The sequence below is a fragment of the Athene cunicularia genome, assembly GCF_003259725.1.
Source record: "Athene cunicularia isolate RWA chromosome 1 unlocalized genomic scaffold, athCun1 chr1_part1, whole genome shotgun sequence".
In the NCBI taxonomy this organism is placed as follows: Eukaryota; Metazoa; Chordata; class Aves; order Strigiformes; family Strigidae; genus Athene; species Athene cunicularia.
The window spans coordinates 5,757,310-5,784,028 of NW_020799091.1; the positions used below are offsets into that span (position 1 = coordinate 5,757,310).

Here is a 26,719-nt window from a genome sequence, read left to right on the forward strand (position 1 = left end):
GAAAGTGTCACATCCACCACAACAGGTTTATTTGGTTTTATTTTTTTTCACGTTTGTATAATATGCCTATCAAACAACCTCTAGGCATTTTTTTGATCTGAGATTTGTTATTACATCTGCAAAGGATTGGGAGCAAGCCAGAACAGCTGCTAGGGACCAGAAACAATAATTTTCCCCAATGAAAGTGTGCCTGAATATTAACCAGCATACAAAATTAGACAAACTTTTAATTAAGCAATGGGTCTCTATTGCGATAAGCATTGAGATCAGACTGTTGTGTAAATTCTACTTCTGTCTATCAAGGTCAAAAATGATAGCTCTAATAGTTAAAGATACTATGAAAATATCACAAGTTCTTGCAATTTTAACATATTTTTTCTAAAATAATTTTTCTAAAAGATGGTGTGTGTTAACAAGGGCATACCAGCATAATCTGAAAAAATTACCTACATAAAAATACCAGAATGTCCCAACAGGCTTCTACCACAAGCTAGCAGTTCCTCTGAAGAGTATGTGATATAATTCATTGTTTTTAATAAGATTCTGAGAAGTTATATTTTAACCACCTGCAAAAACAAATACATCAGATCTTTAAAATATAATTCTTTGCCCTATAAAACTGTAAGAGTTCTGTAAAATTGATATTCAGGGACAAATGTACTCTAGTTAAGTTTCACTCTAAAAATATTTCAGAGTGATTTGTCTCACTTACACGTTTATTAACTCTGATCATTCACCAATCTGAGCAACTAAGCAAGAGAATTCTCTGCCCTCCATGTGCAAAGGACACAGGTCTCTGTAGAGAGGTTTAAGAGCCCATTATATATTTCTGCAGTCTACGATACTTCTTTATTAAAATGCTTCTTAAATAGTTCCCAAGAATAAAGAAAGATATCACCCCAAGACTTCTAGATCATATAAAGATCACCCTGGGAGTGATTTTTTTTTTTGATAGCTGCATATATCTTTGCTCAGTAAGATAAATACATAAGAAAGAGAAAACATCCTTCCTGCATTGTTTAGGTTTTTTTTATAAAATGGGGCAGGTACTTGCAGGTTTTAACAAAATGTAACAACCTGGGAAATTAAAGGGAAGCTTTTGGCTTGAAAATATCATTTCTCTCCACGTTTTTTATGTATAATATAGTTACAAATAATATGACTAGAATCACAAGACTTTATGCATTTTCAGCTTGTACGGTTTATACATTTGACCGTGGTTAACTATCATCCCACTTTAATCTGTAACAGGTTATAGTGAAAACTGTCCCTGTTTTAGAGAAAAGACAATTTACTGCTTATTTGCCATTATAATGTTCAGGTGGATCATGAAGATTTAGACAAATGCTTTATGTACTGTGCAGGAGTGAATTTCACCCCTAGCCATTATCTTCCTTCTTGAAAAGAGCCTTTAGCAACATGTTGGGGTTTTTTTCCCCCCTATGTAATCTTGATCCATTTACCCACCCAAATAGCCTTGAAGCGAGATAATTTTCTAGGCTTATTTCTCTAACCATATTTTCCTCACTGTTGGAAGCTTCTGTTGTCTTCAACCTTTCCACCATATCAACATCGCTATTTCTCTCACTTCTAAGGGCTGTCATGGCCTGTCTCCTCTCTGCACATTTGCTCTTGTACTTTTCTAGCGATTGACCTCCACATCTGCTTCCTCAGCTCTTCATGACATATTCAGATATTCAGTGAGGAATGTTCCAGGTATTGCCACTTCCAGTGTACAGGAGATCCTCAGAAAGAGCTGTGAGACTATCTCATTTCGCACTTAAAATTGTCTTTTAGCCCAAAAGAGAGTTACTTGCAGCCATAGAAATCACTCTTGATATGATGTTCTCCTCCTGTTGATCAGTATTGTCTCACTATTTGCTCATGTTTCTCCTGTTTCTGTCATCTTGATCCAAAATGGACAGTTTGATGGAGCAGCACAGAGTGGCTGGATATCTGCAGCCTCATGTCTGTCAGGTTTCCATTACCCCCCAAACCCAGAAAACTAGTTTTACAGATGAATTGTGAAACTGAATTTTTAAATATATCTTCAAATATCTCATTTTTTAAAAAATATCAGGTCAGCTGAATCTCACGCTCTCATCACAATGCCAATGGGGAAAAATGGTTGACCTCACTAAATCGCTCTCCACGCCTGTGAATGATTTCCGCACTCCAGCCTCTGCTTGGCTGATACATGTGACTGCTGCTGCTTTTCTGTCAGGAGGTCAGCCTTGTTACTACGTAGTTATAATCCCAATAGTGGTGTTCAGTTCATTGCTTCAGCTGCATAAAATTTCTGCACTGAAAGGACAAACCAAAGCGATGAAGGTTTCCCAGGCCATCCAATTCTTTGGAAGTGTAGGGGAGCCTACCTGCTTTTCCTACCTGCTTTTCTGATATGTGCCCTGTCGCTGGGTTTTTTTGGTTGGTGATTTTTTTTTTATTTTTTTTTTTTAGCTCAGCACTTTCAGGTAGTCAGGGTGTCTCTTTCTGAGAAGAGATAAGACAAACAGCTGCTATACAAGCTGGAAAAATATTAAATTAGGAGTAACAGACATAGTGGATCTGAAGTCCACTTCTCAGAAGGCGGCTTTTGAAACTCTGGTGGAAACAGCAATGGTAACTTTTAAATCGTTGTTATTTTAATGAACCACTAAAAAAGTTTGAGCTGTGTGTTTTGGAATTTAAGTACGATGAGGAGGACTGAAAAGATCCAAGAGATTTCAGGTCATTCATTACGTCAGACTGGTGTCTTCTGTCACATGTTTCTTTGGTGTTGTGGTTGTTTGTAGAAAAACAGAGGTAACAAAACAGACAACTTCATCTTTTCCTAAGGAGTAGGAAGATTCATGACAGACATATGCCTCCACTTACATAATCAGTATTCTTTTTTTTTGAGATATATTCTACTTTTTGTTTTGACAGTAAATGATCCCAGGTTACCCAAGGGTATCTTTGCTAGGTCAGCAACAAGACTGTAACTAGAGCTTTCAGTATTCAGGATGCTGACTATGTTGCTGTCTGAAACAGTTCATCCTCTGCTGTTACGGGTGTATTAATGCTGTTTCTTAATTCAGTATCATTTTATTTCTTAGTTGGCTTCCTTGCTTTTGTTTTCACCTAGGGAATGTGCCTGACACACACACATATCTTTGCACTCAGAGTGGATGCTTCTGTTACCTTTGAGGATTAGAATTGTCATATATTGCTCTTCACTTGCAATTTGCAATGATCTCCTTGCCCTTGGACAAGGACCAAAAACCTCCTCATATTGATTCTCTGTTCTATGGAGAGCCATCACACGGAGGGGAGGACTGATCTGGTATCCTTGCTCGGTGCTGAGAAGAGGGGAGTGCCACAGCTTTCTGTTCAAATTGTAGTAAGCTTGGAAAAACAAGAAAATTTGCACCCAGCTTCACAGTGTTTTGGTGCAGCCCAGCCAAAAGACAGTGAGGGCTTGGATTGTCTTTGTGAATTATCACCAGGGTCTTGGTCACAAATACATAGAATAAGATTCCTAGTTAACCACAGCTAAGAAAACAGGCATTGTGATGTTTCCAGACTGAAGTGACATCACTGATTACAGATTTTTGTCTTAATTGCAGAAACTGCTTTTTTGTCAGTAACCCTGAAAAGTGCAGCATTAGAATTGTCCATTGCTGTTAGGGGTACCTCTTGTGAATCCTGTTTTACTAAGTACTGCAGAAACAGGTATTAAGAAGATAATCTTGCTTAACTTCAGCTTTGGTTATAAACTCATGGAACGTGAAGATGTCTTTGTAGTAATAATGCAATAGGTTGTAAAGAATGGGCTGCATATAAAGGATAGCACACAGCACTGCATGATGGTGACACTAACAGACATCACTGTTTTTGAGGCTTCTGAATACAAGCAGAATTGGAATTTGAGCCCCTGCTAATGATTGGGGGTGTTTCAAGCAAATATTCGTCACCAGTGAAAATATTTGAGAATATTTTCAAATAAGTTTTTCATGTGATGTTCCTCTAAGGCTATATGTACACCTCTATCCAAGTCAACCACCTTGATGGTAGATACATCCCAACAAAAAGGAGAAAGACTTATCTAAGCTGCCTAGACACATTTCAAATGCATAAAGTAGCAGACAGCTTTAGTGAGAGGTGTTGCAGAGTCAGAGACAGTTTTCATGAGACTGAATTTATTGCCTCATTCAGGCTCCCCTTTTGATAGTGTCATCTGGACCTTGCTGTCAGTGAGCTGTGACAAGGGCACTGTTTCTCAAGTAAAGAAATATCAGCTTCAGCTGGCAGCTTTGAAGGATTCCTGGTCCCTGTAGAAACCCAAGGGGGACATGCATGAACCACACAGGCTATATGCAATATGGTGTGCATGGCAGGAGCGTTGCATGGCTTAGGAGACGTCCTCCCTACCACCCTTGACATCGCCGGGTACATGAGGCATTTGCTCCTTTCTCACGATGGAGTTGACAGTGATGTTTATTTAATGCTGCTACAATTGCCCTTACATTTCTGTGCTTCCCCAGCCACAAGCTCACAGAAGCCGAAATCCCTGTATGGTCCATAATTTTTTAATAACCTCACTCAGTAGCTCGTGTTAACAGTTCTTGGAGTTCTCGTTTGAAAGGACAGGTTTTTGCCATCTCTCCATTAGGCAGTGGCAGATTCTTATCCAGCATTTACCGCATGACATTTGTCACAAAGTAAATTGTCTGGCAACCCATGGAGCCTCAACCTTCTGCAAAATACTAAGGGAATGTTTGTTTTCCCTTTCACTTTACATCATTGTCTGTTTATTAACATTTAGAGAGCGTGATGCTGTATTCTGCAGTTTAATGACCTGAGTCATTCCACTTAACTTACCTTTTGAGTCCTTTTCCTTTTCTATATATATCAGTGCGAAGAATTTTGCAATGCTCTGTAGGAGTGAAGCTGAATGAAGAGAAATGGCACTGTGTTTTGCCAAAGGTTTTGTTTAGCTGCAGTGTTTTTGCATGTCAGCATGAGTATATATGACTGTGTAGGTCAGCAGCCATGACTTAGCAGGGCAGCCTGCCACTGTAATGACAGCTGCTGCTTACTTCCTCCCCCTATGGCTCTGGGTGAAACAAATACTCTTGTATACCAAGGTTTAGGATGCTTCAAGCAAAACTATCTTGAGAAGTAAAAGTCGTTACAATATTCTCCAGGGCTCTGATTTTATGGTTTTTGTTGTGGTGTTTTGTTTGGGTTTGTTTTGGTTTTGTTTGTTTGTTTTTCCTTGCCTTTAATACTAGCTTTATATCCTTGCATTAGTGTAAAACAGCTTTGGTCTTCCTAAGTATCACTTTGACATCAGTTGTCTTTTCTCAAAACAGGACTGGTTTTATTACTGCTATTGAGTAGATTTGACTTAAATTCACCATTTCTGGCAAGAGCGGGCACAAAATTTCATCTCAAATGAAATGTGGTTATTTTCCTCCTCTGTAATTTCTCTGGAGGTGTGTGTAAATAGGGAAAGACTGTGTGGGCCAGTGGTGGAGACAGAAGACTAGATTCTATTCTTGGATTTGCTATGGACCTGCAGTGCATCATAACATAAATCAGAATTCAATCACATTATCTGAGTGACTTCTTATTTAAATGTATTTCCTACAAGGTTATCATTCAGCACCTAACACTGTTGGGTGTTTCTCCTATTTAGAGTTATAATTATTTTTTCTTTTTTATTTTTTTCTTATTCTATCAGATGTAATTTTTATAATGAGGAATAATACGATCAGAAACAAAAAGAGTATGAGGAGCTTGTCGTAGTGAAAATATACTGCTAGAGATTGTCCTAAATTGTGCATGGTACACACATGCACACTCTTACTCTGAGAACTAAGAGGGATACAGTCTTCTGAAAGCAATTGTTGTAGCTCTCCTGGCTGAAGTAGAGGCTGTTATAGTTAGCAGCAAATGAAGAGCTGCCCCAAAGGCCGAAGCAGTCCATGGCAGCCACTACACTAGTTCTTTTCTATCAGAAACTCTAACCTTACATGCATAAATGCCCTATTATCTCTAATCTGAGGTCACTCCACGCCAGCTGCATGGAACAATGGTTACCAAGCAGTTCCTCATCTTGCACCTTAATATAATTGTTATTAATTAATACAGTCTCTCTCATTATGGTTGTTATGGGGAACCAGATAGAAATGCAACATCAGCAGTTGGGTAACTGCAGTTTAATTGAAATGGGTTCATTTGCAGGGGTAGCAGCTCTGGAAAGGGTGAATGGCCAAGAGCAGGCTCCACTATGCTGCACAGCTAGCTGGAGGTGGGGAGGAGAAAGGCCACCCTCAGCCTCCCTGTTTTCCTCCCGTCATGATACCATTTGATTGCCTTGATTTGTAAAAAGATTTGAGGCAACTCCTTGGAGGGCCCAAGAGTTTAGGAATCGGTTCTACTCCTGGATACAAAAGCAAAGTCTAGCTCATCATGTGCTATACCAGTCTGTGTAAAATGTGGAAACTGCTCTGTAATATCCTCCTGGCTTGGAGAGCATTGCAGTGATTTACTTAAATGTTTTGCATCTCTGCAGCAATGTTTTCTGCCACTGCCGCCTTAAATCTACTATAGCTACGTACCTTTCTGAAGAGCCTAGTGCTCATTTAAATTATTTCTGATTTTCAGGTGAAATGCACTAACTGGAAACTGTTACTGTGTAGGTCTCCTGTTAAGATCTTGACCTCAAGCCATATGACTAGTGTCCTGAGTGGCACGACTGAAGTCGTTTGAGCTAAAGGGCTCTACGTATCTCTGGGATTTTTGTCACACCCAGCACTGAGGCCTGGAATTGGTAGTGCAATTCCCACACTGTGCTGTGAACATCTTTGGAGGGAAAGAATATTGGTTTCAAAAAGAATTAAATGTGAAAAGAACAATTAAACAATATTGTGTTATTGTAGCAACCAAAGCAGTTGGGCTTTTTTTGTTGTTGTTGGGTTTTTTTTTAAACAAAAGCCACACTGATGCAATAAAAAATGACACAAGAGAATAAATGTATTGAGTTGTTATGGCAACTGAAATATGTAGGTTGGAATTTATGTATCCAGAACTTCTATGTAAGTAAAATAAACATTATCCTTTCTAATTAAAATATAATGCAAATATTATTTATTTTAAAATTACTACTCATGTTTTCTCTTAACAATTAATGACTTTATATTTTCTGTTTCCAAGTGTTTGCATTTGCTTCCAGCTGTGGTCTCCTTGTATTTTCAGGGCAAAATTGTGATTTCACTAATATGGGCTTAAATGTGGAGGGACTCCACTGAAGCTAATGAATAAAATGTATGCAGATGGGCACAACTGGAATTAAACCGTGTGCTTTAACATGTTACTCTTACGGTAGCTGACCTCTCTGCTCGGAGGGGCTTTTGGCAGGTGTCATCACTCCGTGCTTGAAGGGACCTCCTTGCCACCACAGCTCCCTGTCTTTCCCCCCAGCTTGACACAGTGCACATGGGGCTCCAGAGCCTGTTTCTGCATACAGCCTGCCCTTTTCAGCTGTAAATTTAGCTTCCAAGATGTTGTATGATAGCCGGTTCTAAATGAGCATTCATTAATTATTTTCAGCCTTTTAATTTTTCTTGTCCTTTTCCCCCAGCCTTCAGGAGAATTCAGTAATAGCTTCTGCTTTATTTGAAAGAAATAGATCTTTAATATACCAAATTACTCTTCATATTTCATCTTCTTTATGCACAGCAAAGTGCAGACTGATGACTGAAAGGTAGGAAATGGGAAGAATGAGCATCAGGGTCTGACTGAATCCCAGTGAGCCGAGGGAAATGCATTTATTTGTTTAAAGTTTTCATCTCATTCATTCTGATGTTCAGTGGTGTCTGAATTTGCCCTACAGCGTTTGGTAACACTGCAGAGAATGTTTTGGAAAATAGTCTATCAGGGTAAGAACTCAGCCATACCTAAGTTAATTGTCTCCATTTCTTATGTGGATAGCTGCCTGGCAGGCAGATAGAGCAAGGGTGGGTCTTCGCCTGAAAACTCTAGCCAATCTGTCCAGTCTCATGTTTTGAGTCTCATTCTCATGCCACTGAACAGTGAATCATTTATCTCTTAATCCTTGCAGCAGGGTTCATCTTTGAAATGCTCTTTTCGCTCAGTTTTCCTCTTTACCATGTGCAGCAGGGCAGCAGATCCTTCCAACCACCAGTATTTGGTATGCCAGGTGTGAACAGGGGAGAGACTGTACCTGAGCAACAGCCCTTGAAGGACGTGTGTTTTCAAGGACTCTGGTTGCTGCACAGTGCTGTGGTCCCTCCCCACTGCGGGAACCATCGCCCTTGGCAGAGTCCACCGCTGTGTGACCTTAGTTGACCCTCTGCTCCCTGGAAAAGGAGACACGAGTGCCTTGGTTTGTACCCCAGCTTGAAAATAAAGCTCTGCACGAGTGACAGTGGAGATGGAGACTGGATCAGCAAGATGAAGCCCCTGGGTGTGTCTTCTGGTCAGTCACAAGGCTTGAATTTGTTGTGCCAACAGACTGCAGCCAGCTTCATCTGAACTCTTCCTGGGAGGAGAAAAACTGAAGCATAAACTAGTGTCTCCTTCCCTGCCTGAATTTATTGCTTGGAAAGTCAGTTGTCTTGCCCCAGACCAGAGTCACAATGCACTGGAAAATTATGTGATATGGATAATCAGGGGCATCGGGTTTGAGTACAGGCTTTGTGTTAGCCCAGCCAGAGCAACTACTGACTGGTAGCTTGGGTGACAGCTTGTGGATGGGTGGCCAAATCTGTATTGGGGACGAGCAAATGCAAAGTTCACTAGTGACATTCTGACATCCAGACACACTCTGTGAGAGCAAGACTTGCTTTTGGGAGGGTGGAGCAGCATTAAATCAGATCCTGACCTTTCTGAAACACAAGCCCACAGCCACATAATTGTTCCTGAGCTCTAACACCCTTTAAGTCTGTCATAAAATCTTTTGAAAGGTTGAATCCATATTAGCTAAAGTGAAATCATAAAAAGAAATATTATTGTGATATTTATGCTAACGTCTAAATACGATATAAAAAAAAAAAATAATTTCAAACACTTGTGTGATTTGTACATCAAAATCCATGCCCAAATGTGTGTTTTTCTTCCCTTCTTTCACATTTACTGGTCAGATTGGGAAGACTGGTACAAAAGGGACTGCGGTAACATTCTTACAGGGTGTAGCCATGAGACCTTGTAGCAACCTGTAACATCACCCTGACTTGAGACAGCTGTAAAGACTGGGCTAATGTGATGCGATGTGGGGCAAACCTTGATGTCTTCAAACAATGAAACCCTACTGTGGAAATAGAAACAAAATCCCTTCTGGCGACTAAAGCATTCAACTGGGGATACTGAACCATGCTTTTCTAAAGGCCTTCAGAAACACTTAATTAGGCGCCTTCTCTTTTTAAAGGATTTTGTGGACAAGAAGAGAGCTCTGCTACATTATTTCAGGACTGGAATTTAGGCCTAGCTGAGACGAATGAAACTCTGCCTGGCTTCTGTGGGATTGTATTTCTGATTTTAGTTTCTAGCATGGTCTGCTCTGGGATTGTCTGAGTTTTCAGTCATCTGTGATATTGGTGAAAGTTAATTCCTGCCAAAAAAATTTGCTGAATGACATTTCTTCCTGTAATAAGGACTATAAGAGGCATAGAAATAGGACTAGCAGGCTACAGAAAGAGGAAAGCACATCTTACAGTCTTATTTCTCTGCATGGCACTGCATGAAAAACTCAAGTCCCCAGTGATGCTTTTTTTTTTTTTTTTTTTTTTTTTTTTTGTGTGGTCCAAGACTGTCAGCAGCAGGAGCCAAAACTGAGATGCTCACAATACATTTAGGAGAGCTGTCAGCTCTGCCTAGGTACAGCAGAAAGGTGCAGCCCTTGGTGGACAGATCAGAGATGCAGAAGGTGTTCTTGCTGTTGCTGGCATGTTGTAAAGGTTGAGCTTGACTTGAGTCCAGTTTTAGTTCACACGTGGGTTGAGCCGAGCACAAGTGGGGTTGGCTGTACCCTGGTGCAGAGGTGTGCTGTGTTCTTTGCTAGCAGCAGTATCCAGTTCAGCTCAGGTTGCTTCCTATTTCAGCATAGCTGCTAAATGAATTAATTTACATCAGTGTCCTGTAAAATGGGTATTTCCAGCATATATCATGTTGCATTTTGCTTTCCCCCTGTAGCTTTTTAAATTGTCTAATGATTTTTTAAAAAATGCTTACATTTGAAAAAGTTAATTAAATAAAAGCAGTATCTCTCAGCAGTATATGTTCCTGGGAGCATTTGATTACCAAGATGATAGATTTCTTGACAGATATTGGCATCCAAAAGTTAACAGATCACTGGGGTTTTTATACCTTTCCTCTCTTAATGTAAATTATTTGGGGCAAGCTGCCATTTATCTGCAGGATCTCACAGGACTGCAGCAGAGCTACCAGTTGGTGAAACAGAACACCAAAAGAGGTCTCAGATCGGCTTCTGTTTTGAATTTCTCTCTCTAAAAGCACACAGGAGAGCATTCCCTAAACTGCTGGCTGTAGGAGAAGGTGCATTAGCTCTCTGAACCCTAAGGCAGTTGCAGATTTATCTAGGCTCGTGGGCTGTAGCTCCCCCATGCTCCCACTGGCACTCCTGGTCCCTTTGCAAAGCTGATCAGCATTTTCTAGCCATGAAGAGGTATATGTGCCCTAGAAAATATACCATACAGGGCTGTGTGCAAATAAATTCAAAGTCCTGGCAGCCACATCCACAAGCATGGAAGACTGGAATAACGTTTGCATGTATGTTTTTTTATTTTTAAGTATTTTTTATATTGCCACTGTTGGGCCTCACTCCAAGAAGTAAATGTGGTAACTGTTGTGGATGGTTACAAGTACCTCCCTTTGATATATTAGGTATAAATTCTGGAGCCATACGATAGACTGGAGAATTCACCCACTGTTTCAGGGTTTGGCTGGTATAGAACGACCTCCTGTAGGAACTCTTGGGAACCCCATATGCCATAATTGCCTGTGAGGGCAGATGCTCCCTTGGGCTGATTGTTGACTCAGACATGAACTGGAACATGCTGCCTGCTGAAAGTGGAACCAGTGACAAGTCTTTCATAATTCAAAACTGTGTGCTTTGGCAAAAAATAATCAGCAAGAATTTTGTTGATGCTTGACTGTGACAATTGTGCGTGTCCTAATAAGCTACCGGAAAGATGTGTTGTAAGCACAGAAAGGCTTTTCTGAGCACTGTTAAAATGAGATAAAATTAACAAGGTATCTAATGTGATTATTATTTTATTAATAAACATTTAAATAATGCTCTAAGTTTAGACAATGAGAGAGACATTGCCCTGAAGAGATTATGGTTTAAAGAGTCCTTGTTAATTATAATCTAAATAGATTAGCATTAATTATATACAAAATTGGAAGATCGCTTTTGTTGTGATCTATGATTCTCATGGTTACTGCCTGTGTGAACAGTTACCAAATGAAGTTTTAATCTGGTTTTGCAACATTTGCTTGTAAACTCTTTCCTCTTTATCTAACCAACTTGAAGAGCATAAGATATTTTGTTCTGTGAAGAGGAAGACAGTTTGTCCAACTACCAACCTTCTAGATACAGAGGTCTGATAAAAAGTGTAGACTTTTGTCAGTAGTTTTAATTCAATCTTAGTCATTATTTCCAGAACCTTCTGCAAGCCTGTACAAACACAGTGCATGTGCTCCACTGCATTTGTACCGTGTGACTCTGGGGCTGCCAGCTCTGCTACTCGTGGTGACCTGAATGGATCAGAATCGTGAGGTGTTGCTAAAATACTCCTTTTGCATGATCAGGCAGCTTTTATATATAAAATGTACAAATAATTTTAGACACCGTAGGCTTTTGGTTAGTCTCTAAAGGAAGGAGATTGTATGTAATCTTTAAGAAATCTATCACAATGTGCAGCAAGTGTCCTTTATTGCCTCTTGCATTATACAGTCCCATTTATTTCATAACACAAAGTTAAATGACTATTGGTTTTCAGATGGATTGTTAATGTATACTTTGTACAAGTTTGGGAACCATACATTATTCTGCTAATGCTTATTGAACCTTAATACACTGGAACAGGGAGATGTTCCAGATACAATTACTTCTACTTGATCTGTTTGTACACGCCTAATGTCCTTGGTTTGCTACTCTTCACAATTAATCTGACCCATTTCCCTAAGGAAAACAATCGAAACGTTTCATAGCAACTTATGGTATTGTTTTATGTTCTCTCAAATTTTTTTGAGTCAGCTAATGGTGAAAAATTTGAGGGGGGAAAAAAAATGTAATATATAAACAAACTAGAGTTCCTTATTCAGTTTTGCAGCTGCACTCATTTGATAAATGCTACCATACAGTCTGTAGTTTCTGCTGAAAATTGTCAAACCACTTTTGAAAAGCTGCAGAAGCTTAGCTTCTTTAGGACCCAGGCAGAGTCTGATCTTGATGATTAGAGCAAATAAATGATATATTGATTTACATAGTTTATATTGTTGCCTGTAAATAATAACAATGGAAAACACTTATGTATTCAAAGAAAGCAAAGACAAAATGAAAATTTGTATGCATGCTTTTTAACTCCTTGTAAAACCTTGTAAAACCAATTTTCCTTTCCTGAAAGAAACACTTAGGGAGTTTCTTGGATTTTCTGTAGGCTCTGAGGAAGATTATAGAATGCATAGAATGGTTTGAGTTGAAAGGGACCTTAGAGATCATTTATTCCAGCCCCCTTGCCCTGGGCAGGGCCACCTTCCACTAGCCCAGGTTGCCCCAAGCCCCGTCCAACCTGGCCTTGAACCCTTCCAGGGAGGGGGCAGCCACAGCTTCTCTGGGCAGCTGTGACAGTGTCTCACCACCCTCACAGGGAAGAATTTCTTCCTTATATCTAATCTAAATCTGCCTCTTTCAGTTTAAAACCATTACTCCTCATCCTATCCCTACACCTCATGATAAAGAGTCCCTCCCCATCTTTCCTGTAGTCCTGCTTTAAGTACTGGGAGGCCGCTCTAAGGTCTGTCCAGAGCCCCAACTCTCTCAGCCCATCCTCACAGGTGAGGTGCTGCAGCCCTCTGATCTTCTTCGTGGCCTCCTCTGGATGTGGTGAGATGCAAGACCTGAGTTCAGTTCCTTGCTGTCCCGTGTAGGTTTGGCCTGGTTCCCTTGCTGTCCCCTCCAGGTTACAAACGGGGGATATGCAACACCATTTGGTGACAAGAAACAAGGCAAAGGAGTGCCTGATTCTCTGTGACAGCAACCGTGTTAAAGAAGCTAAAACTCTAGATGGGACAGGCGTGGAGTCCTGAGTGCTCAGCCCCATGCTGAGCTGCTGGGCCTGATCCAGCATTTAAACACATTCTTTACCAGAGCACAAGGCTAATGCCGTTGGTTCCAGTGAAGTTAAAAGCACGTGTCTGAGTAGTTGCCTGGATTGGGGCCAGCATCCAGTCATTTGCTGGATGGTGCCCTAAATAAACAACCTAGTACCAGAGGAGAAAACAGTTGAACATGTGGATGCGATTTGGCTGTTTCTGTGGCACTGGTTTATTGTTTTCTAAGTGATGCTGGCAATGGTTGGTCTGTTTAAAATCCCAATAATTTCTTGCCTGTTGTGTTAAAATTGACTGCACTTCTGGTGCACAGGCTAAAAAAGGATGGGTCTAAATCACTCATGGTGTCTGTGATGCTCAGCGCTGACGGATACAAGACGCCATACTCTGAATTCACTCTGCTTTCCTGTTCATGCTCTTGCAGAGTGCACAAAAATTCCGTGAGCTCCGCGTTAGTGGCAGTCATCATGTTTCGTTCAAAGGTTAATACTTCAAGCACATTTTTTGCGGGGCAGAGCGTTGTAAACAGAGATGTCTTTTATAATATTTATTAATGCAAAATCTACAGTAATGTATTAGGTTTCCAGCAAGAAAATTGAATAAACAAATATAGCCTTTTACTATATCTTCTATAAAAGGTATTATTTGAAAAAAAATGCTGTTTTATAAGGGTTTTCTGTAAGCAATATAAGGTTGAAATCTGTGTAAATGAAAGAAAGGTAACAAAAAAGGCATTTGAATTTAAAAGATTTGCAAATATGGCTAATACGCAAGCATGAAACCTTTTCAAAAATATGTAATTTAGGAGAATGTAGTGAATTAGAAATGAGAAATCAGGCCAGGTAATTCAGTTGCTTCTCTAAGAAGATCTTTTCCTGCAGCTACTGCAGCTGAAAACCCCATTACCGTCCGCAGGCCTTTTTGGCAGGGCACTGATTTCCTTCCTTATCTCTGTGTTCTGATGCTGAGAGCTGCAAAGCACCTTGAATGCCTTCTGAAGTCAACTAGAGATTATGATAAGAATCGTCTTGTAGATTTAGCCTACTAAGACTTTTACAGACTTCCATGAGGGCTGTAAGATTAAACCCAGAAATTTTTGCATGACAAAACACTGAGGTGAAAATCTTATGTATGATCCACCTGATATTGATCTGAATTCAGGCTACCCTTTTGTACATGCATGCTAATATTTACATTTAAGTGTAATAGAATTATAGTGCACATCTCAGCTGCTTCATTTCATTTTCCCCCCCTCTCTTTAGTCTGCAGCTTCCAGTGGATCAGAAGGATCTGGACAATGTGGTGAACACAATAAGGAGAATCAGACTTTTGAAAATTATGTGGTAGACATGAAGACAAAGGTATGGTCCACTCTTTTGTGATGGAGAATGAAATCTAGTTTAATTTAGTCAAGTTTTGCTGGAGGTGAAATGTGTAGAGTATAGTGAATTTGAGCTCCTGCAGTCATTTTTTTGCTGCTTAATGACTGCATGTACATTGCCACATTCAAATGAGGCTTATGGCTGCAATTTATTGCTGTATGTTACTAGCCCTGTGCATTTTATGCTGTTCTAGGCAGGATTTACTTTTTATTTTTATGTAAAAATATTATTAATATCGATGATGGTTCCACAGGATTGCTGATCTCAAGGTGGTTTCACTTCAGTTTATTTTTGAAGTCCAAGGTGTTGCACAGCTAGTAAATTTTATTCAAGGTGTTTTTAGTCTCTCAGTGTGCATTGTAGTTTATTTTTGGTCTGGAGTCAGTACGGAAGAGTATGAATGTCAGCGAAATGATGATTTTTCTATGGGCAGTCTAATGATACCTACCATAAAACTACACTGAATAATACACGAAGCAATATGACTTCACGGCTGTGGCAAGGGGGTATGCTACACTTCTCTTTCTAACAGTCTTGCTGCTTGCAATGGTGAAGTTATATGTGTTTCATTATAGTATCTCCATTATTTTCATAGGTTCACAACTTGGCTGGAACAATTCTCTTGGGCTTAGATATTATTCTGTCGACTTTCAGCCTTGAAGTCATTGTGTATTTTTTCTTTTCTGTGTGAAAGAAAATTATTAAGTTTTCTTTTAATGTTAGCAAGCTGGAAATATGATGAAAAGAAAACAGACATTAGCTGAGTTGGCATGCTTATGTGATACCTTGTAGACTTCAGTGAGTTTTTCCTAACAGTGGAAACTTGCAGATTATGCTTCTTGTCTAAGGCTTTTCCATGGGCTTTGTTTACATTTCTAGATCAATTTCTCTGGTCGTTAACTTTTCAAGATCTAAAGAACTAATTGTCTAGCATGACTTTATGAGTATCTTGTGTTGCTGTATTCCCAGTTGATCAGAGAAACTTTTGTACCATATAGGACCATGGTGCTACTTGAGAGCTGAAATACAAGAACATACATACTCATTGAAACTTGTCTCTATATTTCTGAAAGAAATTGTTTCACCAAAGCAAGGAATTATCAAAAGCTTGGTATATACCCTAAATACATTGTGTTCATGTGGATGTTGTAGAAATCATGGGATGTAGTAGGTCTCAGCCCAGTTTCACAACACCATTTCCAGTATGAATGCTCAGCTGAACAATGCACCATCTTCCCTACTCAAAGTCATGATACTGTGAACTCCTGGACTCAATGTTTCTCCACCACCAGTTCTATGTACTACATTTTCATGCTGTTTGTAGCTCTTCAGCACAAGGTGTAAATGAGAGTAAACTCCAAAACCTGGCAATTCCACTGTCAAACTCTAAGACGTTCAGAGCTCTGAGTGGTATTTTTTTCACTTCCCGGTACAATGGGATAGCAGATAGCAGATGTTTTGTTTTAATTTCCTGGGACTTGTGGCTTAGTGTGTAAATTCATTTGAAAGAGTGATTTTTTCTGATTTCTTTTTTCAAGTGATTGTGCTTGAGTGTCAGTGGCATGCTGCTATGACAGTGACACATAGCTATTTAGGACTGGCTACATGTTTAAACATATGCACCAGAGCTTTTCAGTTGCTGATGATCAGTGTGTTGTTAGATTTACTTCCCCAGGCAGAATGCTTAGGAATTAAAATGAACTCTTCATTCGCCATGGATCTTGAGAGTTGAGAGCCACTTCAGGACACGTTGCCCTTGAGTACCATGTGTTTTTATTGCAGAGCATCTCAGCCCACATAAAGCCAGTGGATCATTTGTAAATGAAGCACTTCTGTTTTATTCTGAGTAAAGGATTTTGTGGGAAGCAAGAGAAAAAAATTATGGCTTTGTATGGGAAATAATAGATACATAAAGTATTAGGCATAAGTTTTAAATTAATGAAGGTTGCAGAGCTTTCAAAAGGCTGACTTCTCCAAGGCCTTTCAGAGCTGTAGGATGGCTCGAGGACCTTTTCCCATCCTCTGCTCCACACCCTGTGATTATGAATGTCTGTTTCCTACAACCCTACAAGTCATACTCTTCCCGGTTTGCCTCGCTATCTTCTCATAGACCCCTAAGCTGCTGAATTTGTGGGAATGAGACTACTAGAGAGGTTGCACTGTCTTCATCTTTGGAGATTTTCAAAACCAGACCGGAAAACTGCCTGCATAACTTGATCAGACCTTGCTGCTGAACCTCCTATGAGCAGGAGGTTGGAATTAAGACATCCTCAGGTCCCTTATCCTGTGATCCTTTGATTACATTGACTCCTGGAGAGGAAGGGCAGCAACCACCCTGCTGTCTGTCCCACTGAGCACCCTTGAAGGCAAATGACTTTGCACAGCAGCGGCTGCATCAGCCAAGGGCTAAGTATTACAATGAGGCCCTCAGCAAACAGGGCCAGTGAAGTGCAGGTTGCCTGTTAAAAAAACCAAAAACAACCAAAAATACCTTTTTTTCTTGCTTTTGAGTGCTAGGGCAGTGCTTGGTTAAAGTGGTGTGAACTCGCATGTATTGAATAAAAGGGTGGTAATCTGAGCCTGTACTTGGGACAGGAAGAGAGGGAATCCCCTCCACAGCTGTGAAGCAGAAATCAGTATTTTCTGTGGCTATTGAGCCTGGGTCCATCGTGGCCATTTGGGGGCAGAGTCCTCGTGATGGAGGATTGGAGCTGCCTGTCCAGCATTCATTTTTCCCTGCACCCATTTTACCATCTACCTGCAGGGCTCAGAGTGGCAAGGTCTCTGCTTCCCTACTGAAAAGCAAATTGTATTTTTCTTTTCATTGAGGAAGCTACCGGCCAGAGTAATTGGTCAGGACTCCAACATTGATTGTGCTAAATAGCAATGAAATTTGCCATGCATGGGAGAAGGGAATGATTCTTGTTAATAGATTTTGCTTGAGACTCTCATGGGCCTGAGGCCAGTTGCAGGACTGCTGCTGTTAGGGCTGCTGCAGACAGGAGGGGCAGAATTGCTAATTTGTTGATCTTTAAATTAACACCAGCACTCATGAGCTTCTGATTCTGCCTGGGAACTAAATTTCTTAGTGACTAAGGTATACAGAACTTCACGCCTTCTGAAATTTGTATTAACTTCTCTTCTTGACTCAAGCAGGATTTATTGTGACAATTCATCTGTAATATAGCTCCTAACTACATATCCAGGATCTGTGAGATAGGTAGTTTTGGTGGTTATTTGTTGGTGGTTTTTTTTTTGTTGTGTGTGTGTAGCACAAACCAGCCCTAATAATGAGGTTGTCTCATGAGATTTTCCCTTCTTGCATATAATTACTCAGATAACTTGTATCCTGGTGTTAACCAACTAACCAATTGTGATGCACAGCAACCTAGCTACACTCAAGTGATATAAATGAGATCTGGCCATAAAGACATAAGTTCATGACTACACCAGTCGCTCTCTTGGAAGAGATGTAATCAGGAAAGTATTAATTCGTAGCTTGCTTGGGCGCAATATAGGACCTGAAGAGTGTATAACCCCATGTGAAAGACTGTCAATCTAATGCCATCATCAAGTACTCTATAGTACACAATCTAAGATACATTAGGAGTAAATAAATCTTTCTTCACATTTGTAAGAGGATGTGTATGTTTATGTGTTCTCTGTGTAGGTGCATAGAGCTCTAAATAGTCACTGGCTAAATTTTCCAAGATGCTGACGTTACTAATGCTGTTAGCAGTCTGGTAGGTGTCTCCTTTCTTACTGTCTACTCCAAAATTTGGAGACCTAGTGCTCTTGTTTTTCTTAATTTCTACTGTTTTAATTAGAGAGAATAATGAAGCCAGGTGTGGTGTTTTTTTTTGTTGTGTTTTTGTTTTTTTTTTTTTTTCCTAAGAGAATCGGTTTCTCTTTACGATTCTTGCTCTATAATAGTTGGGTTTCAAAAGAATTTAAGAACTGTTTAAAAAGGTATGTCATAAAATATTTTAAAAAGTCAGAGAATCTTTATTGGTCCTAGGTTTTACAGAAGCTTGCTTTTGCAAATATTCAGTTCAGCTGAATGTTACAGGCTTTGGTTCTAAATATAATGGCCTAATTAAGCTCTATGCTTTGGTTATCCAAGTGGAAGTACCTGGATACAGTGAAGATTTTAATGCCAGAAAGGAGCATTAAATTGCCTAGTCTAAATTACTGTATTATACAGAACATCACATTTCACTCACCTCATATTGTTTGTTTGTGTATGACTTAAAAATAGACACCTTGGTAAAATTAGAGGAGAAGGAAGCAGTCACCTGAGTAAGTGGTTTTCACATCCTGATCAGCAGAGCCATTGGTATCTCAGTGGGAAATAGTTGTTATTCTTCCTGTATTAAGGCTTCCCAACAGTCAGAGCTCATCACAGAGGTTATTTTTGATGGTCTAAATCAACTATGAGCAACTATAAACCATCTCTTTTCACCCCAGATGGCTGCCTCTCAAGTTGTTTGTTTTTTGGGTCAAGTCTTTCTAGAGTAGATTTCAATCATGATCATATGTACAGATAACATGAAGGCTGGAAGAGAAGAGGAAAAAACAGAACTAAGCAGCAATATGACCTGCAGAAATTAGAACAGAAGGAGCTGTTCCTAATGAAGGGTAAAGTGGTGCCAAGGCTTTGAAAATCTTATACTTGGGGAGAAGAAGTCAATAGAAAAAGTATCTAGTTGAAGAAAGTCAAGTAGCTTAGCCTCTTTTTTTTTGGGTTTGGGATGGGTAGTTAATGAAAATGAGGAACTGTATCCTTTGGAGAAACACTGGACATCCATTGATAGTCATCTGTTCCCATACTGCAACCCTGACTTTGTTGAGTCGTTGATAGATGTGTGTTAGAAGGTATGACCAGGAGCCCTGACAACCAAAATGAGCCCATGGAAGAATGGAGCTGGGGTCCGTGTCCCCAAAAGTATGGGTCTCTTCTGTCTGGGTCTACAGGCGCTGAGGTTAAAACATGGGTGGCAGCATTTCAGGGGCGATACTGCTCAACGATGCACTAAGCTTGGGTAGCACATGTGCAAATCCTGGTCTGTTAAATGCTCTTTGTTGCGTTTTATGGAAAGAGGTGACGCTCAAAAATTAGACGAGATAAGGAGGAAACTTTTAGGTACACTGATGGAGCCTGATTTTTCCCAGATACACACGAGTCATGTTGTTCACATACAATAGAGTTCAAACCCTCTGTTTTTCATATAAACTGTAAATAGGATCATGAATTCACTGGGGCAAGCTCAGAGAAGTAGAGTTACTTGCAAGTAGAAACATTTACAGATCATGCACTTGGAGACCAATTTCAAAATATATCCCCATATGCCAGTTTCGAGTATGATATGAAATTTTACAGCCAAGTCATTAGGTAATTATATGTATGGAAATATTTCACACCTTACTAGATCAGCTTGAATCTACCAATTGGAAGAGAACAAACTGTTGGATGCTTTACATCTAAGTGTTAAAATATCTCTTCTTTTAAAGAGCTGACTGAATTCCCTTTTATCCTTTCATGCTTAGAGCACAAGCGTGGCTTAGGTTAGACCATTTCAATGGGATAATTTTTTTTTTAAGATGATTAATTGGTTCATACTTCAAGGATGTTTGAAAGTTCCCTGTTTCATGTAATCTACAGTTGAATTGTCTGACTGTTTGGCTACTGGACTAAACCTCAGCCGGGAGAAATCTTGCAAGTTCCAGTGCAGCCTGTAAACACAAATCAAGTTTGTTTTGTGCATATGTGGTTGCTCAGAGTGAGTTAAAGTTTAGGCACAGTTGCAAGTGCTTTGGGGACTTTCTCTTTAAGATGTTATATCCACCAAGACTTTAATAGTTGGGGGAGGGTTGGTTGCTCCCTGACCACATATCTGATTCACTATGGATTTTGTAACTTTGGTAGCAGTGACCTCATTTTGGCAAAATAATGTGTATCATTTACTGAGCCTCTTGCTGCTTTAGCAATCACAAGAATATTAAGGTTATAACCTGAGTAATTTATGGAAGAGAGATGACTCTTAAATATCCTTTCATTTTCTTGGAAAGGCTTATTTTATTGAAAACACATTTCAGCTCTGAGTGAGAATGAGAGATCCTCAGCAAAGTACCCAGGGGGAATTGTGCTGTCCAGTGTGTTGAAAAGGTGAATTGTAATGTATGGGTGTCTAGACGTTTCCTCTTGTTGCTGTCAACAGTCCAGTTGGCTGTATTTTTTTTTCCAGTGAATAGGAGCATTGATTTTCCTCTCTCTTTGGCCAGAGCTTTCATTTTACATATCTTTCCTCTTCTGTGTCTCTTTCTCTCTCCCTCCCTCTTTCTTCTCTCTCTCTCTTCCTCTATCTGTAAGAGAGGGAAGACTTTAAGAGCTGACAGCGAGCTTTCTAACTCAGAATGATTCATGTAAGACACCTGAAAGGCAAGCTCTGCACCAGCATCACTGCAAGAAAGGTAGGGCTTTGGGGGCTAAACAGTCTGTAAAACTGAGCAAAGCATACAGAGCGTGAGATAAATCGATTAAGTCTGTGGATCTGTCAAAAATGCAAAAAGTTTGGAAGAGGACTTAGGGAGTCTTTAAGCTCTGTTGTTTGGGATGCTTTCTTTTAATTAAATCTCTGATTTATTTTTAATAAGTGAAAAGAAGAAAAAAAAAAAAAAGGTGCCCCTCTGTAGCTTTCAATAATGTTTATAATGTGCGTTTTTTTTCCGTGGATGGTAAACTATAATTCTATCACTTTTGTGCTTCACAGACCTGCGCGCGTGTGTAAATATTCAATTCCCTTTTTGTTCCCCTGACTGATTATTTTCTGTTATACTTTCTGAAAGTTCGCCTTATCCAGCTGTTATTTATATTCACTTCCTGAATCTGAATCTGACCTAGTAATTCTGAGTGATTGTAGATGTGACGCATGAGCTCTCGCACACACCTTAATGTTTCAGTCACGCACTTCCAGCAGTATGTGTTTGTAGGAATCATGCTCTTAATAAAAACCCTTACAACCCAAAGCAGTTGTTTTGGCAGAGAAGTGACAGCGCTTTGATAGATGGGCCTGATAGTTGTGTGTGTTGTGCTTGCTCGGAGTTAGTAGGAAAGAGGAGGGAGAGAGTGAGCGAGAGGGGGGAGAAAAAAAAAAAAAAAAAGACAGGGAAGGAGAGAGCGAGAGGGAGAGAGATTGAGAGAGAGAGAGAGAGAGACTTGGCAAAGGAAATCTTATGGGTATACTGAAACAGCAGATCAGAATTGTGAAACCAGAGCCAGGGCTGAAATGTGATGCTTTTGCTCTTTTGTGCTTGTTGTGGTTCTCATCTTCCCATTTAGAAGGCTGCATACCATTCAACAGAATATTTTGATCACAGATTGAACAATGCAGCAATCAAGCCTGATAAGCCACCTGGAAGTTTTTCTTGAGACGATTTCTAGTGGGTTTTCTGATCCCTGTGAGCATCATGACTGCCTTTAGCATTGTGGAGGAGGACTCGAGTTTCTTATGAGGGCCCCACTTGGAAAAGCAGGCTGTGCAGATTCAAGCCTCCGGTTCTGTTCATGCTGTTCAAAAGCCTTTCCTCACCCTTGCTGATTTGTTTTTATGATTTACATACACTCCTGTGGAGATTTACAGAATGGATTGTCTGTGCATTGTCACGACCAAGGTAGGACTGGAAACATTGCTGTTATGTGTACATATTTCTCTGCTATTTTTCTGTTCCTGTAATTAAATAGATTGAGCATGTACTGTGTCAGGTTGCAAGATAAAGTGATAAATAAGCTTTGCTTCAGTGAGCATTTTCTTCTCTTTTTCTGTAGATTATGCAGTTTGTTTCTATATCACTTCCTAAATGATATGTAATTTACTTATTTTTACTAGCAAGAGGAAAATGATTTAATATTTTATCTTAGCCTATGCTTGTGTCTATTAATATCTCTAGCTACTAGAGCACTTTCAGAATACATGGTGTAATGCACATATTTTCTCAGCTCATCAGTTTGTTCTGTAAACTAAAGAATTAAAAAAAAAAAAAAAGGGGGGGGGCATTATATGGGTCCTAGGAATTTAAAGAGGCCAATCAGATGTAGTTTAGATAGTCATGATGTTTCTGATTGGAGAGATACGAGTTTCTTGTGGCTTATTGTGGCTTTTGGGGGGAGAAGCATAGCTTACTTTGCATCTCTAGGCCTGAGGTCCTAGATGCCTTGGTCCCCATTCAGCACTCCTATACTGATGTTAGATCTAACATGACTGTTGGGGAATGGTCCTTCTAAATAATTTCTTCTAAACATGATTCTAAACAATTTTTTATCTGCAACAGCCGTGGCAGGCTAGGGACTATAGGCTTAAGGACACTTCCCAACTTAAAGATCTAGTGTAGGGATAAGCTGAATGATTCTTTGAGATGTCCCCAAACTTAGCAAACTAACTTAATATTAAATAACAGGAAGATAATCAGAGAACTCCCTTACTGTTGTGACAGGGCAGGCAGCTCACCGCATGTTTGTAACCGCATTTGCACATGGTGATAGTATTTGTAAGGAGCAATTACCAGGGGAAGTCCAGACATTGGGGTTCAGCACAGTTGCTTCCTGTGCAGGTTTATTTTTGATGAATTTCCTAATTTCCAGAGGACTTGCAAAATGCCTGAGATAGCCAGAACACCTGAAGGCTGCGTAAATGATAAGGCAAGCCAATGGTTAGCACTGCTGTCATCGTTGCTGTTATTTTTTGTGTCATGGCCATGCAAAATAGGGACCCCCATCCGTGACATGGCAAAGGGCAGGAGGAGACAACCTGAACACCCATGGGCAGCAGCAAGGAGTGCTAGGTGGCCGCCACAGAGAGCAGGGAGCATGGTGGAGCCATGGAAACAGATGCGAGCTGTCATTCCCATCTTGTCAGTGGAGAAAACCATATGGGAAAAGAACAGGAGGTGAATGAAGCGTACACTCCTTCTGTGGCCTCATTCACCTCCTGTTCTTTCCAGGTCCTTCTGGCTCCCACAAGCCGTGCTGGATCTGAGACTACGTCCTCAACCTGCCCTGGAGCAGAGCGGAGGCGCCCACGGGTGCCCACTGATGCAATACCAGTGAAAAGCGCTCAGCGGTGGCGGTGCAGCACTGCTGAACAAAGCTCGATGCAGGATCATGCTAAACATCCAATTTATACTCCCACATGTTGCTATTCAATTGAAAGTAAGCCGGAAGGTTGAAAAAAAAGAGCTGCGATTAGCCCTACTTCTGTGTGTCCAGTGGTGCAGTGGGGACCTGCGATCCCAACCATCCTCAGCCTTGAGAGTTTGGCAAGGATGTGTGTACTAACTGACGTTGGGACAAGGGAATAAGTCTACTTTTAAGATGGTATAATTGGGAGAAGAACGTGGCCCATTGCCTTTTTCTTATATATCAAGAGTTACCACTTTATTTATTTTATGAATTGGTGCTGAAAGTTTCCACTGAACACTTTATCAGGGCCTTCTGGGCATTAACAAATGTCGACTCACCGTCATCTCACTATTGCTGCTGCTCTGAGCAGGGCTTCCGACTCCATCTACACACAATATTTTTCCTCCCAGCTTTTCCGTCTCTTGAATCTGCCACTAAATGGTTGGAACGATCTGAAAGTCAAGCATATGAGCCTCAAATATTCAACTCCAGATATTTAGTCTTTGCTGCCAACGTCGATGTTGGAATGAGATAGGATTGTGAATTGTAGGTGACCTGCTATTTGGATGCATGTGGGAACACCATTTTAACATATGTAATTGAGCTGAATAATGGCAAAAATCTAGTTTCGGAACACTTTCATATTGCAAAGGCTTGAAGCCAAATAAATTACAGTTGATGTTCTCATCTAGTTTGGTGCCATATTTAAATAGCTGCATCAGTGACATTATATCATATCGATCCATAATCTGCTCTTACATGCTTTATTGTACATTGGGCTAACTCTACTTCTTTTAAACCTACACAATTTTTATGGCATCAGTTTATGCTAACGTTCAGCAATATAAGAAGAGCAGACCTTTTTCAGAACATTTGAGATTTTTAAAAAATTCATTTCAATAAGCATGACTTCTACAGCGCAACAGTATGGTCATTTTTGGCCTCAGATCTGTTAATTACCCTTATTTGAATATCCATTTGTCTGATTTGTGCAAATAATTGACATTCTCATTCTTGTAAAAGTGGATCTTAATGTCAAGAGGGAGTAAATACATCAGTTTTATTCTCCAGATCTTACAAATAATAAAAAGGGTGAAGAAGATGATTTAAACTACAAAAGATGAACACTGTTCAAAAAGTTGACATTTTTAACACATAGTCATTAAATTTAGTCTGGAATGTTCAGTATTTCCAGTCTATAGAAAATGACATAACTGTTGTGGTGGTGTGAATATGCCCTTGTAGATTATGTATGATGGTTCTAAAGATCTTGCTTTGAACTCTATATGATGAAGGAAGCCATCTAATAAAATTAGTTTCGGATGCACCTTGCCAAATCTTAAATCCTACTGGCATTATTTTTTAAGCCAAAGTGTAAGAGATATTTAAGATAGAATTAAGATATTAATTTGTACAAATTCTTTCTCTTCTTTTTGATTTCCTTCATGTTTCCATGCATTTCTGAACACAGGACTTACAAAATACTGACTCAGTCAAGGAGGACTTCTTATGGCCTCCTAGTTTATTTTAATTGATAATGTTCCCAGCATAGCTTCTTTCTTTCATTATCCCATAAAGCACTTTATTTTGTGACATTATTTTATCATTAGGAAGAAATCAGTATAAATAAAAGCTTAGGTCAAGACTCCATCCCAGTGGGAGCACCAGGAGTTTTTGAGAAGGAAGAACATTCCCACTGTGCCTCCCAACAGTCAGAGGCAATATGCTGTCCTCTCCTCTTACTGTCAGCTCTCCTTCCATCCCTCTGCCTTTTACAGAATTATGAATACAACAGTAGCTGCCGCTGGTGAAAAAGAAAATAGATAGCTCTGTGTTGCCCTACAAGACTCAATAAAACAGGGTCTGCTTCATTGAAACTCCCAGTCCTTCGTGTCAGGTGGCTTAGAAAAGATGATCAGCTTTCCCTGGAGAAAAAACCCGAAAGCTTTCCAGCCCTTGTTGCTACAAAGGAGAGCTCAGAAGTGCAAACTCTAAACATCTAAAACCCAGAAGGCCAATGAAGGAAAATCAAAATGTATTTTTCTTTTTTAAATCTCATGATTTCAAGGTGTCAGACTGAGGCTTTTTTATACTTGCGCCCCACAATCACAGCAGAAAAAAAAAAAAAAAAAAGAAAAAAAAAGACAATTGAATAATACCATGAGTGGCCATCCAGTCCTCTGTCAGAAGCAGGGCTAGCTAAAGACCTTCTGCTAGGATAGAGATTTTAAAATTTCCTGGACAATCTAGTCTAATGTTTTATTATCCTTAACATTAGTAATGGCCCTAAGAAGTGACAGTGTTGGTTGCCACTGATGTCACCTCTTGTTTTGTTTGGGAGGTGTATTTTGAGTTTTGCTTAAAATCCCAGATGCTATCACCTGAAAGCTTATGTGTCTTAAGAAGAGCTTGCAAAAATGTACATATAGACTAGACACCAAATTATCCCAATGTGTTCACAAAACCTAAACCACTAGCTGTTTGTTGCCTGAATCCCAAGTTTGCAGCACTGAGTGCTGGCAGCAGTAGGGTTCCTGTGACCCAGAGCTGTGTCCTCCAGCTTGTAACTAGAGAACTGGCCACCTTCAGACCCAGGGAGAATGCCCAGCTTGAACTTGTTGGTATTGTTAGCTACAAAAATAAATTTCCATCATCAAAATGTTGAAAATTCTGCAAAAATTATTCTTTCTTAGAGGTTCTTGTTGCCAGCTTCCATTTAACTCTGTAGTGGTTTGAGGCAGATCACTCACTACACAGGTTCCATTCTTATTTCAACTGTCACTGACCTCTGTGGGAA

General features: G+C 39.9%; 1 protein-coding gene across 14 annotated transcripts in view; it reads left to right on the plus strand.

Annotated features, from left to right (window-relative positions):
• DLG2 (discs large MAGUK scaffold protein 2) overlaps positions 1-26,719 on the plus strand; it is a 1,035,190-nt gene that overhangs the window by 137,594 nt on the left and 870,877 nt on the right. For 11 of the 14 annotated variants that reach the window (XM_026841744.1, XM_026841762.1, XM_026841771.1 and 8 more), the window contains exon 5: positions 14,628-14,726. In XM_026841744.1, the coding sequence (XP_026697545.1) occupies positions 14,628-14,726 (99 nt within the window). Of the gene's footprint in view, positions 1-14,627; positions 14,727-22,015; positions 22,419-26,719 lie in introns of those variants that run through there. The other 3 variants (XM_026841863.1, XM_026841891.1, XM_026841835.1) reach the window with 2 other exon arrangements.